Source organism: Anomaloglossus baeobatrachus, chromosome 3, assembly GCF_048569485.1.
Source record: "Anomaloglossus baeobatrachus isolate aAnoBae1 chromosome 3, aAnoBae1.hap1, whole genome shotgun sequence".
NCBI lineage: Eukaryota > Metazoa > Chordata > Amphibia > Anura > Aromobatidae > Anomaloglossus > Anomaloglossus baeobatrachus.
The window spans coordinates 663,467,981-663,483,050 of NC_134355.1; the positions used below are offsets into that span (position 1 = coordinate 663,467,981).

The following is a 15,070-nucleotide window of genomic DNA, read 5'->3' on the forward strand; positions in this document are numbered from 1 at the left end:
CATGCAGAGCCCAACTCGCGAAAATTGTGTCACTGTCCAAATATTTCTGGACCTAACTGTATATATAGGTGAGAAAGAGGTTGCACTAAAAACATAGCAAAAAAAAGTGCAAAAAAATTCCATGACTTTAATAGAAATAGTCCAGCTCACCACATACTTCGGCGTTTAGTCCTCCAACGCCATGGAAGCACAGGATCCCGCTGCTGATATCAGCGTATGTATCAACAAGTGAGGAAAAAGGAACCAGCTACCAGGAAAAATGTCAATAAAATCCGCTTCTTTATTGGATTCTTTAAAATCATAGAAATTAGTGAATCTCACAACAAAAAGACAGGAGTCACAACCAACACTGGACACCAGACGCGTTTCGATTAGAAACTGATCTTAGACTAAAGCTGGTGTCACACTAAGCGACAGCGACAACGACGTCGCTGTTACGTCACCATTTTCGGTGACGTAACAGCGACCTTGTAAGTCGCTGTTATGATCGCTGCTTAGCTGTCAAACAGCAGAAGCAGCGATCATAACGTCGCTACATGTGCAGAGAGCAGGGAGCCGCGCTTAGCGCTGGCTCCTTGCTCTCCTAGGTACAGTACATATCGGGTTAATTAACCCGATGTGTACTGCAGCTACATGTCACAGTGCAGAGAGCAAGGAGCCGCGCGCACTGCTTAGCGCTGGCTCCTTGCTCTCCTTGCTACAGTATGCATCGGGTTAAGTACCCGATGCATACTGCAGCCACATGTCACAGTGCAGGAGCCGGCACTGGCAGCAAGAGCGGAGGCTGGTAACCAGCGTAAACATCGGGTAACTAGGGAAAGGTCTTCCCTTGGTTACCCGATGTTTACGCTGGTTACAGCTTACCGCAGCTGCCAGTGCCGGCTCCTGATCGCTTCATTTCGTCGCTCTCTCGCTGTCACACACAGCGATGTGTGTGTCACAGCGGGAGAGTGACGACCAAAAAATGAAGCTGGACATTCAGCAACGACCGGCGACCTCACAGCAGGGGCCAGGTCGTTGCTGGATGTCACACACAGCGACAGCGACGGGACGTCGCTGCAACGTCACAGAAAATGGTGACGTAGCAGCGACGTCGTTGTCGTCGTCGTTATGTGTGACACCAGCTTTAGTGAGGCTCACACCTTGAGCTGAAACATTTGTGTACCTTTGGCTGGAAATACTTTTTGTTCCCATTTTGTTGCTATGTTTGGAGTGCGACCTTTATTTCTCTAATTCATTATTCTTATGCATTTGCAAGTGGATTTAGAGGACCGCATCCATATGTTGCAAGGCTTGTGCATCGCCACGTTTTTTTTTATTTACATACAGTAAATATCTCAGGTGGATGTTCAAAGTTCATATTCTCTTAATTGTTCACCAAATTTTCCACAATTTTTTTTATGGATATCAAAAATAATGCCTCCAATTTCTCTGAAAAGATGTTTATGAAGCTGAGGTCTTCCTGGACTATATACAATCCATTTAAGCTCTTTAGCACAATCTCAGACTTATGAATGTCAAAGTGACTTCATAAAATATGTCTACGGGTAATTGGATGGCAAAAAAGCCTGCTTTACATGCTTCAATTTCTCGTGCAATCGCATTTCGATCGTACCCGCCCCCATCGTTTGTGCGGCACGGGCAATATTTTGCCCGTGTCGCACAAAGTCGTTAACCCCTGTCACACGTACTTACCTTCCAAACGACCTCGCTGTGGGCGGCAAACATCCACTTCCTGTAAGGGGGACGGACGTTCGGCATCACAGCGACGTCACACAGCGGCCAGCCAATAGAAGCGGAGGGGCGGAGATGAGCGGGACGTAAAAATCCCACCCACCTCCTTCCTTCCGCATTGCCAGCGGGACGCAGGTAAGCTGCAGTTCATCGTTCCCGGGGTGTCACACGGAGCGATGTGTGCTGCCTTGGGAACAATGAACAACCGGACGTTCAATTTTTAGAAAATGAGTGACGCGTCAACGAGCAATAAGGTAAGTATTTTTGCTCGTTGTCATACAATACCAGATGTGTGTTACTAACGACGTGACCCCGACGACACATCATAAGATATATCGTAGCGTGTAAAGCCCGCTTTAGTTCTCCTTGTTGTACAATTTCTCTCTCTATCACTACGGCTAAGCTGTGAGCTGTGACGTCCTCACTATCCATAGTCACCACAGAATGACTGTTTCAGTTCCTGCTTTTACTTTTATGCTGGCTATGTCAGTCAATCCTGATTGGCTGTATTATACCATGTGATAAAGCTGTAAGGGATTATGGGTAAACACGCAGTCATGTCCGAGGTCATGGGATCCTCCTCTGCTACAACAATCTTCTTTTTTTATCAAAAAAATATTAACCAAATTCCCTATTTTTTGTATGTGCACTATTTCTGTGTATTTACCTACTTTAGGCTATTTGTTCATTTTTGTTTTTTCTTGGATGTTGCTGTTTAATGTCCAGAATGATCATGCTCCTACACATTGCATATATACAAACTTTTATTCCAGTTAATTTTTTCAGTTCATTTTTTTTCGGTCAATACAAGTAAGGGTGCGACCTCTCTTTCTTTAAGCTGGACATTACATTTAGCTTCCCATTGCTGGGTGTTGGGCCCTGGTCCTGTTCAGTCCTTTTTACTTTTATTTACTGTTATTTCATGTCATCAGTGCAGTCTGTTTCAGTCTGCTTTAGTCTATTTCAGGGGCTAGGCTGGTCCCTGCTCTAAGTGGTTGTCAATTTCATTGTTTATTCAAAAGAGCTCCCTTTTTACTTTGTAATATTCTTTTCAATGCACAGTGACAGTACACTCCCTCGCCAGCTCTGATAAGATGTGACGAGCTGACAAGTGAGTGCTCTGCTACTGCACATTGTAAAATACAGCCAGCAGGAACCAACCCCACCCCTGATAATGTTATCTATTTTAGGCCTGAAACACACATCCGTTAAACACGTGTGTATTTGGTCCATTTCCGTATGTACCGGAGACACAGACAAACATGCACCAATGTTAATCTATCATTGAGGTCAGACGTGTGTTATTCCATAAGGTCCGTGTGTCCGTGTCCGTGATCCATATGTGTTTCCATTTTGCACGGAAGCATGTCCGTTTTCTGCACGGAACACGCACATATGGACCCCATGAAAGTCAATGGGTATGTGCGCACAATAACGTGACACGGATGCATCTCTTTATGCTCCGTGTACATTTTGTGCTTTTTTGTAGCGATGTCGGTCATTCTTTCTTTCCAGTGTATGTCGGTCAATCTCCCTCAGTCCGTCGGTCGGTCTCTCTCTGTCTGTCTGTCTCTCTCTCTGTCTTGTCTGTCCCTCTCTCTGTCTGTTGGTCAGTCTCCCCCCTCTCTCATACTCACTGATCCCCGATCACCGGCGCAGCGCTGCACGGCTGTCACACTGCTCCGGCAGCTTTTACTATTTTGAAAAAGCTGGCCGCTCATTATTCAATCTCGTATTCCCTGCTTTCCCCGCCCACCGGCGCCTATGATTGGTTGCAGTGAGACACACCCCCACGCTAAGTGACAGCTGTCTCACTGCAACCAATCACAGCCGCCGGTGGGCGGGTCTATACTGTGCAGTAAAATAAATAAATAAATAATTTAAAAAAAAAACGACGTGCGGTCCCCCCCCCATTTTGATACCAGCCAGGGTAAAGCCACACTGCTGAAGGCTGGTATTCTCAGGATGGGGAGCTCCACATTATGGGGAGCCCCCCAGCCTAACAATATCAGCCAGCAGCCGCCCAGAATTGCCGCATCCATTACATGCGACAGTTCTGGGACTCTACCCGGCTCTTCCCGAATTGCTCTGGTGCGTTGGCAATTGGGGTAATAAAGAGTTAATGGCAACCCATAGCTGCAACTAAGTCCAAGATTAATCATTGCAGGCATCTCCCCGAGATACCTTCCATGATTAATCTGTAAGTTACAGTAAATAAACACACACAACGAAAAATCCTTTATTTGAAATAATAAACACTAAAAATAGCCCTCGTTCACCAATTTATTATGCCCAAAATTCCCATCCATGTCCGGCGTAATCCACGGAGGTCCCGCGTCGCTTCCAGCTCTGCTACATGAAGGTGACAGGAGCGGCAGAAGAACACCGCTGCTCCTGTCAGTTCCACACAGCAACTGAGGTGAGTATCGCGATAAGCTGAGCTGTCACTGAGGTTACTCGCGGCCACCGCTGGATCCTCCAACTGTGATAGCAAGTCGCCCGAGTGACAGCGATGGAGTCACAGGTGAGTTGCGGTCAAGGATGGAGGATCCAGCTAGCCACGGGTAACCTGAGTGACGGCAGCGCTAATCGCGCTGCTCACTTCAGTCACTCAGGGGATTAGTGGTCACCGGTGAGACCATTAATCAGGACACGACACAGACAGAGCCGCGGTATGACAATGAAGTCGGGTGAAGTTCACCCGAGTTCATTCTCAGCGCACGACTCTGTCTGCTGTCAGCGGGTATCTAGCAACGACATTTAGCATCACACACGGACATTTCACATGGAAAACACACACACATGTCAGTTACAAATCTCACGCACACACAGACATTCCACACGCACACACGGCTAGCATACGCCATTCACACGGATGCCACACATACCATAAAAACGGACACAAAAACAGGACTTGGACTCGAAAAACGGACCGTAACACACGTGTGTGCATTTTCACGGATGTGTGTTTCAGGCCTTAGAGGGTGGACTGGTCTCTGCTCAACAGGTTTTCTCCTTAAAATGACAGTGCACTCACTTGCCGTCTCATCTTGGTGAGGGAATCACACTGTCACTGTGTATTGAAAGGAATATCACATAGTGAGCTGATAGGTCAAAATTGACAACCAATGCATGTTGAGTAAAGCAGGGACTACCGCCTGAAACGGACATTACTTTTGACACTTTGTTTCATGATGGGGACAGGGGCTGCAGCTGTGACTGCAACCTCTGCCTTGTTTGAGTATCCCAGCATTCACTGTGGATTTTCAAAGAAAATATAATCAAAACAGAAGTAGGTAAAAAAAATAATCTGTTACATTAGATAGAGTATCGTAGGGATTTTTTTAATTTAAGTATATTAGAAGATCAATTAGAATATTACAATAAATAACCTTTTAAACTTAAAATCAATAATAGTTTCCCCTTTAAAGCCCAAGAGAGCCGAAATATACCACTCACCTTCATATGATTTCATCTTCTGCACTAAACACTCGGCCTCCTCAATGATCTTGTCTTCTATGGTTCTCTTCCCCATTCCATAATCTCGTAGCGTGGAGAGGGTAAATCTTCTCATCACTTTCCAGTTCTCCCCATTGGAAGAGATAACTCCTGAAAATAAAGGACATATTATACCCATTCATAACATATGGAAGAGAAAGGAAAAGCAAGGAGAGCGCGATGAGTAGCACCCGTGAAAAGATTGATGTAAAATAACTATTTCTACTGGCCTCCAGTATGTCGGTCGCACTATGCAAGAGATGCATTTAAGATTGAATAAGCATAGACACAACATAAAGACAGAATACCAGTTGCACAGTCTTACAAGACACTTTAATACTGTACACCAGAGAGATCCAAGTAAATTGAGGTTAATCATTATTGATCATATAAATAACAAAGATCCAGATTCGCTAACAAGATTAATCAAGAAGGAAAGCTTCTGGATTTCTAAGCTTGGTACTCTGACTCCAGAAGGGCATAACCTCGCTTTGGACAATTATAAAACAGGATAGGACACATGCAGACCAATTCCACATTGTATATTGGGGAACCTCTCATAAAACATATATCAAACCAGAGAGCAAAGAGAGGGGAGAAGATACCCCGTATAGGATATTAAAGGATACACTTCAAATCTTAGTCAGGTGAAAAAATCATGAACAATCTTTATTAAGTACAAAGAGATCCAGATAAAATGACACCAAAGCAGTGACCCAGGGATTTACAAACAGTTACATATATAGCCAGGTAAGATACGCACTGCCCTGAGGAAGATACGAAACGCGTCGGTGTGCGGTGGCATTCGGTCTGTTGAGGCTTCACCATGAGTAAGTAAACTATGCAGTGTATTATATGCCCACATGTGTTTCTCACTGGGAGCTTTTCTCCACATATGTGAGTCAAATATGCAGTTTCCTCTCATGGTGACTCCTCTGACCTGATTGCCCCTTTGTGTGCTCTGGGTTTTTATTCTCTTACCTGGCTATATATGTAACTGTTTGTAAATCCCTGGGTCACTGCTTTGGTGTCATTTTATCTGGATCTCTTTGTACTTAATAAAGATTGTTCATGATTTTTTCACCTGACTAAGATTTGAAGTGTATCCTTTAATATCCTATACGGGGTATCTTCGCTTTGGACAATGTTGCTAAACGGTGAAGATGTAGCATCCTGAATAGAGGAGAGGTCTCCTGTTTGAAATATGGGAATAGACATAGTCTAAATAGCTCAGTTATGGAGGAACATGACAGAATTTGATGTCCCGGAATGGTTTTCTTACTCCCTAAAATTGAAATTAAAATCTAATATATAATATAGAGGATCAGATTGGCGTATGTAATTCTTAATTTTTAATTGTTTTTAATTTTTTTTATCATTTTTATGAATTATATTTTTAATGTTATTATTATTATTATTATTATTATTATTATTATTATTATTATTATTCATTATTTCTATATTCTTTTGATTCTATGTTTTATGGAATATAATATTTTATTATAATATTTTATTAGAATGTTTTTATGCACATAGTTGTATAGAGGCTGTTTATAAGATATAGTATGGTCCAGTTTTTATAGGGTTAATTGCTAACAGTCTTCTTTTTAATTGATATAGCTATTAGTCTAATTAGGATTTGCCTTGATATGTCATGTTTGTATGGTCTCATTATATCACCTGAGGAAGACAACACACTGGTTGTCAAAACATGTTGTGGCTATAAAGGGACCACTAATAAAAAGGTTTGACTTTTAAAATCATCGACATTTTCCTTCTTTCCTTCATTAGCGCTCCTTTAGACCGATCCTTTTGTTTTCCCAAGCATAACATATGGGACATAAAGATTTCCCATATTGATAAGCTCTTAGATGAAAATACGACCTCCAGTGATGAGATGATAACAGCTGACTAGAACGGTTCCCTCATGATCATCAACGTGTTGTTCATGCTGTGTGAAGCTAGACCTAGACCCTTTTTTGCAAAATTTCTCTGACATGCTAAATAGAGTGGGGTCTCCAAAGCAGTCCATATTTTCATTGCATACATCTAGGCAAGGCTTTATGAAAGATGCAGAATTCTACTTTTAACTTCAAATTAAAAAAGTAAAGCTAATACAGAGCTCTAGGCAAACATTGTGTTGCTAAAAGGTATACAGTCAGGGCCAGAAATATTTGGACAGTGACACAAGTTTTGTTATTTTAGCTGTTTACAAAAACATGTTCAGAAATACAATTATATATATAATATGGGCTGAAAGTGCACACTCCCAGCTGCAATATGAGAGTTTTCACATCCAAATCGGAGAAAGGGTTTAGGAATCATAGCTCTGTAATGCATAGCCTCCTCTTTTTCAAGGGACCAAAAGTAATTGGACAAGGGACTCTAAGGGCTGCATTTAACTCTGAAGGCGTCACCCTCGTTAACCTGTAATCAATGAAGTAGTTAAAAGGTCTGGGGTTGTTTACAGGTGTGTGGTTTTGCATTTGGAAGCTGTTGCTGTGACCAGACAACATGCGGTCTAAGGAACTCTCAATTGAGGTGAAGCAGAACATCCTGAGGCTGAAAAAAAAGAAAAAATCCATCAGAGAGATAGCAGACATGCTTGGAGTAGCAAAATCAACAGTCGGGTACATTCTGAGAAAAAAGGAATTGACTGGTGAGCTTGGGAACTCAAAAAGGCCTGGGCGTCCACGGATGACAACAGTGGTGGATGATCGCCGCATACTTTCTTTGGTGAAGAAGAACCCGTTCACAACATCAACTGAAGTCCAGAACACTCTCAGTGAAGTAGGTGTATCTGTCTCTAAGTCAACAGTAAAGAGAAGACTCCATAAAAGTAAATACAAAGGGTTCACATCTAGATGCAAACCATTCATCAATTCCAAAATTACACAGGCCTGAGTTAAATTTGTTGAAAAAAACGTCATGAAGCCAGCTCAGTTCTGGAAAAGTATTCTATGAACAGATGAGACAAAGATCAACCTGTACCAGAATGATGGGAAGAAAAAAGTTTGGAGAAGAAAGGGAACGGCACATGATCCAAGGCACACCACATCCTCTGTAAAACATGGTGGAGGCAACGTGATGGCATGGGCATGCATGGCTTTCAATGGCACTGGGTCACTTATGTTTATTGATGACATAACAGCAGACAAGAGTAGCCGGATTAATTCTGAAGTGTACCGGGATATACTTTCAGCCCAGATTCAGCCAAATGCCGCAAAGTTGATCGGACGGCGCTTCATAGTACAGATGGACAATGACCCCAAGCATACAGCCAAAGCTACCCAGGAGTTCATGAGTGCAAAAAAGTGGAACATTCTGCAATGGCCAAGTCAATCACCAGATCTTAACCCAATTGAGCATGCATTTCACTTGCTCAAATCCAGACTTAAGACGGAAAGACCCACAAACAAGCAAGACCTGAAGGCTGCGGCTGTAAAGACCTGGCAAAGCATTAAGAAGGAGGAATCCCAGCGTTTGGTGATGTCCATGGGTTCCAGACTTAAGGCAGTGATTGCCTCCAAAGGATTCGCAACAAAATATTGAAAATAAAAATATTTTGTTTGGGTTTGGTTTATTTGTCCAATTACTTTTGACATCCTAAAATGTGGAGTGTTTATAAAGAAATGTGTACAATTCCTACAATTTCTATCAGATATTTTTGTTCAAACCTTCAAATTAAACGTTACAATCTGCACTTGAATTCTGATGAAGACGTTTCATTTCAAATCCAATGTGGTGGCATGCAGAGCCCAACTCGCAAAAATTGTGTCACTGTCCAAATATTTCTGGACCTAACTGTATATGCATAGGGCTACATTAGAAGTCTTCCCCCAAAAGGGACCATCTACTGGTGCATGTTCTGAATACATTTTCCAGTTTGGGGCTCCCTCTTGTGGTCAGTGATGGTGGTGCAGTTGATGTGTGGAATAAAAACCACACACCTGTGGAAAACTGGCAATCAGGGTCAGAGTGGGCTATTTAACTGGGTAGTTTTCTCTTGTTACTTGTCGGTGGTCAATGTCTCCTGTGTTAAGAACATTCTGTAACAAGCTCTGCTCACTACCAGAACTCCTCTCAGATAAGTGGTCTGTGTACCTCTGCTGTTTGTTTTCCACTTTCTTGTTGTGTTTTCTGCTTTAATACCTATGGTTGATTCCTATTTAGTCTGTGTGGAGTTCGTGGTGGAATGGGATCATTCCCTGCTGGGAGTGTATGTATACTTAGCTCCATGATTCTGCAAGGTATTGTGTTTATCATGCTTGGTATTAATTCAGTTCCTCATCTGTATTAGTGTTTTTGGATCCCAGTAGCATCAGAGTGCTGATACAGTGGGGGAGAGGTTGTGTGACCTCAGGATTTTTCCATATCTGAAGTGCTGGCATATATTAGGGTTTTTATAGCTGCAGACAGTTGCTCTTTCCTATCCTTTCTTATAAAGATAGTTTGGGCCTCACCTTTTCTGAATCTGTCTTTTCTAGCTTTTGTATTGTGTTTTTCTAAATCACCGTAGCCTTTACATGTGGGGGGCCATCTATCTATCTTTGGGGACTGCTCCGAGGCAGATTATCACTGTGAGATTATTTAGTTCTCCGCCTTTGTCGAGTCGTTAGGTCATTGTAGGCCCGCCCCACGGCTACTTCTAGTTGTGTGTCAGGATTTAGGTCTGCAGTCCGTTAAGGTTCCAGCCACTCTGTTACCTTTGGGATTCCGCATTTTTTGATCCTCCTCGGTCCCTGAATCATAATGGGTGCATGACATTATTATAATGGTAGAATTAAGCAAATAGAGGTACATAAAGGCCTCATGTAGATGCAATTTTAAGGACTAGAGATTGGTGAATCTGTTAGAATTCATATGTACCTAATTCATGGAACTTTTTGATTCACAATTAAGTTTTTCTCCGAGAATTGATTGTCCCTTCCTATGATGATGTTCCACCATCACGTGGCACGGACACAACTTTATACCTCACTTTTTTGGGGGGTGGAGACAGTAATGAGAGGTAATATTTAAAGAAGATATGCTTACCATTGTTTTTTGCTAATTTCTTAGTCAAAGGAGCTTCAGGTCGGTTAGAAAATACATCAGCATGGTTGATAAGCGCTTCCTTAACAGCATCAAATCCACAGAGAACAACTATTTTTGTCATGCCTATCTCGACACTGAAGACCGGGCCGTATGTCTTAGAAAGCTGTGAACACAAGATATATAATGATTAACCCTCCTGACATGTCTCTTTAAGAAAGTGCTTATGTGACGCCCTGGACTAGCCACGTAGTCACAGGTAGGCCCTTGCACAAACACCCGTCCCCTAAAAAGGTGTCACCAGCCAACCCTTAAAACCCTAGTCACCTCCCTCAGGGTTTGATGTTCACACCAGGGGGTGGAGCCAGGCAGTTGTCCACGCCCACAGAGGAGTTCACAGGCCCTGAGGCAGGAAGAACCAGTTAGTCTGAGATAAGTTTTGAGTGTGCAGGAGTCAAGTTCAAGTGCAGAGGCAGACCTGTGCCCAGGTCTTCCCCAGTCTAACTCCAGGTGTCTGGGTCAGAGCCCTGTTACCTCTGGCTAGGAGGCATACGGTGGCCTCAGCCTGCAGGAGCCGGGAAGATGACCAGGTGAAACCATAAGGGACCGGGACAGGGTAGTGGCCTGATGGGACCGAACCGGGGAACCGACCGGAATCCGGAGTACAGTGGGGGTACTCAGACCCTGAAACGTGGTCCCGAAACTACTGGACCCTGTTAATTAACTGATTGAGGTCTGGACTTTAGGTCCTTTCCCACCCAAGTCGTGAAAGAAGACAACAGCCCACTGAGGGGGATAAATGCCACCGCCCAGGCTTAGAGATCCCACGGGCCAGCGACTGAGGGCAAAAGGGCTCTCCTGACACACAACGCCGGGGAACAGGACTCCCGTAGCTGAAGCATGGGTGTCCAACTACAAAGAAGGTGCAGGAGAAAGGCAGAGACCACCAACCCGACTGGGGGACCAGACGCAGCCGGCTGCGGGCACCGACCACCATCTTTTTGGTTTACCAGAGACTACTGTGCATCTTTAATAGTGAGTATGACTGTGCCCTCGGGCCGCGCATCGCCCTGCACTGCTAAGCACCAACACATCACACCAAACGGGTCCCGGGGCCATCACCCCTGCCCACAGAGGGGTTAACATTAAAGCTGCACAACATCTCCGCCGGGGTGCCTAGTCAACAGCAGCGGTGGTGCCCACATTCACCACAACCCGTGGGTGGCATCACGAACTCTAATCTAAAACCACGGCCTCGGCCGTAACCCTAAACCCCCTTCAAAGCGCCAGCCCCTTTCAGAGCGAAGTGACCCCGTATCCGAGCCCGTATCCGAGTGGCTCAGCTGCAGCCGAGCGTGGGGCGGTACACTTATAGTCCAGAAGCAATGTAGATTCTGGAATATCTGATCATAGAATTCTGGCTCTGTCAGCACTGATCGGATGATATCAGACTGTGATGGGACACACCCTTAACTGTTAACACCCGATTATCAATTTTGTTAACATAGTTCTAGGAGGAATAACAAAGTAACGGAATAACACAAGGTTCTAAATTATCTAGAATACAGCTAGGCAAGTCATGTCATTATTAATACTGTAAGCATAATGTAGGGCTTGGAAATGGCTTTCTAGGAATCATTGTTTTCAAATTCCTAATTTTACAATGAGTGAAAAAAATAAGTTACAAAACTACAATGTGTCGCTCTCTCTTATCATCTGCTGCAAAGGGGACTAGTTTTGGCCTACTTGCTTTTGGAATGCCCAAATTAGTTGTGTCATAAATAGAGGTGAGCGCATCTTTTGAAATTTACATCTGCCAAATTTTCCATCCAAATTAGAAAAGAAATAAAAAGAGCAGAGGTGAGAAAAAGAGAAATAACTGACCATCCCTGTGCAAGGTATGAAAATCGAACCTGGCAAAGAACAAGGACCACCTGGCTTGCCGTGGGTTCAGTCGCTGGGCGGACCGCAGGTATTCCAGGTTCTTGTGGTCCGTGTAAATGATCACGGGGTACACTGCTCCCTCCAGAAGGTAGCGCCATTCCTCCAGAGCCAGTTTGACTGCTAATAGCTCTCGGTCACCGATGGTGTAGTTGCGTTCAGGCGCTGAGAAGCTCTTGGAGTAGAAACCGCAAGTAACCATTTTTTCGGAGGAGGACTTCTGCATGAGCACTGCTCCGGCTCCCGAGGAGGAGGCATCCACCTCCAAGGTGAACTGTCGGTTTAACTCAGGACGGTGGAGCACAGGGGAAGAAGCAAATGCCTGTTTCAGGGAGCCAAACGCGGCATCGGCCGCAGGTGACCAGTCCTTTGGATTAGCCCCCTTCTTGGTCAAGGCGGAGTAATGGCGACGGTAATAGTTTGCGAATCCCAGAAAGCGTTGGATTGCCTTCAGTCCGGAAGGAGGGGCCAGTTGAGAATGGAAGAGAACTTCTCCGGGTCCATCTGCAGACCGGTATCGGAGATAACGTAACCCAGGAAGGGAAGAGAAGACTGCTTGAAGACACACTTCTCGTACTAGGCGTACAGACGATTCTCTCTCAGTCTTTGTAGTACCAGCTGCACGTTCTCTCTGTGGGTCTGGAGGTCCGGAGAGAAGACCAGGATATCATCAAGATACACCACCACACAGACGTGGAGAAGGTCCCGGAACACGTCGTTCACCAATTCCTGAAAGACTGCTGGTGCGTTACACAGGCCGAAGGGCATCACACAGTATTCATAGTGCCCATCGCGAGTATTGAATGCGGTCTTCCATTCGTCCCCAGAGCGGATGCGGACCAGGTTGTAGGCACCCCGAAGATCCAACTTGGTAAACACACGAGCTCCTCTAAGCCGATCAAACAATTCGGGGATGAGCGGCAGGGGGTATTTATTTTTCACGGTGATTTGGTTCAATCCCCGGTAGTCAATGCATGGGCGTAGGTCGCCCTCTTTCATCTTAACGAAGAAGAAGCCTGCTCCCGCAGGAGAGGAGGATCTCCGAATGAATCCCTTTGCCAGGTTCTCCGTGATGTAGGCAGACATGGCCCTTGTTTCAGCAGTAGACAGCGGATATATCCGTCCTCGAGGTGGTGTAGTTCCCGGGAGTAGGTCGATGGCACAGTCATAAGGACGATGTGGAGGAAGTACCTCTGACTCCTTTTTATCAAAGACGTCCGCGAAGGACCAATAGGCCGAGGGCAGTCCCGGTAGGGACTCCGGAACCGGAGGTCGTCGGATGGGCTGTATAGTCTTCAGACAGTTCTCGTGGCAAGAGGAGCCCCATCAGGTGACTTCACCAGTACACCAGCTGACTGACGGTTCGTGTGTCCGTAACCAGGGGAGTCCCAGCAGGATTTGATGAGACATGTGTGGGAGGACGTAGAGAGCGATGTTCTCGGTGTGCAGGGCACCGATACGTAGTTCCACCGGCTTGGTGATCCACGAGATGGTGTCAGAGAGGGGTCTCCCATCTACAGAGGCAATCACGAGGGGTTTGTCGAGTGGAGTAACAGGCACCTGGTACTTGTCCACCGTGGCCTGCTGGATGAAATTGCCTGCTGCCCCGGAATCGAGGTACGCCTCGGCCGTGAACCGCGTCTCTCCCGTTGTCACTTGAACAGTCCACGTAACCGGGTCTGAGAGAGTCCCAGCACCTAGGGTGGCCTCTCCTACCAGCCCTAGGCTTTGGAGTTTCCCGGCCTCTCTGGACAGGAGCGTAGAAGGTGTGTGCCCTCTCCGCAGTAGAAGCAGAGGCCCTTGGCGAGCCGTTCTGCTCGGCGTTGTTCGGACTGCCGCAAACGGTCAATCTGCATGGGCTCGTGGACAGAGACACCAGACGACGCTGACTGAAGTACGGCGGGCTTCTGCGGAGGAGAGGAATGCCGTATCGGACGTCTCTCATGGGACACCTCTTTGGATCGTTCCTGGAATCTGAGGTCCACGCGGGTGGCTAGTGCGATCAGGGCATCCAGGGTGGAAGGAACATCGCGGCCTGCCAGCTCGTCCTTAATACGGCTGGAGAGTCCTTCCCAGAAGGCGGCGGTGAGGGCTTCATTGTTCCACCCCAATTCTGAGGCCAAAGTGCGGAAGCGGATGGCATACTGCCCCACCGTCATGGTCCCCTGACGTAGCCTGAGGAGTGATGAGGCAGATGCAGCGGCACGTCCGGGTTCGTCAAAGGTGTTTCTAAATGCCTGCAGGAAGTCCTGGATGTTAGTGGTCACAGGGTCCTCCTTTTCCCACAAGGGGTTCATCCAGGCCAGTGCCTCACCCTCTAGATGGGACATCAGAAACGCCACCTTGGCTTGGTCGGAGGCAAACAAGTGCGGAAGCAGCTTGAAATGGAGGGAGCACTGGTTTAAGAATCCTCTGCAGGTCTTGGGATCTCCGGCATATCGGGGTGGAGAGACCAGGCGGAGTTTAGAAGCTTCCGAGGTAGCCGCCACAGGAACCGTGGCCGTGGACTGTGCAGTAGTAACCTGAGATGCCAGGGACATGGCAGATGCTTGCAGCGTGTTCAGGCGGGTATCCACAGAGGACATGAAGGCCAGCATGCGGGACTGGGTCTCGCGCTGTCGTACGAGTTCCTGCTGCAGGGTGCCCAGCTGGGCCGCTAGTGCTTCGGCGGGATCCATGGCCTGTTCTTACTGTTAGGACCAGGTGGACGGGCAGACCCAGGAGGTGGATCCACTGGGCTGAACACCTCACCGAGGGCAAGGTGCCCGGAAGCCGGAGCACTACGGGTAGCAGGACAGTCCGTTCAGAGGAGTGTAGAAGTCCCTGGGACCATGGAGTCACTGAAGGTAGTCCGGGTGACGGA

The 15,070-nt window shown here is 46.2% G+C and overlaps 1 protein-coding gene across 1 annotated transcript in view; it reads right to left on the minus strand.

The window, feature by feature from the left end:
- Positions 1-15,070, minus strand: part of LOC142297015 (cytochrome P450 2C14-like) — a 59,180-nt gene that overhangs the window by 32,757 nt on the left and 11,353 nt on the right. The window contains exons 3-4 of the mRNA XM_075341223.1: positions 10,270-10,432; positions 5,194-5,343 (exon numbers count right to left, since the gene is read on the minus strand). Coding sequence (XP_075197338.1) covers positions 5,194-5,343; positions 10,270-10,432 — 313 coding nt within the window. The remainder of the gene's footprint in view (positions 1-5,193; positions 5,344-10,269; positions 10,433-15,070) is intronic.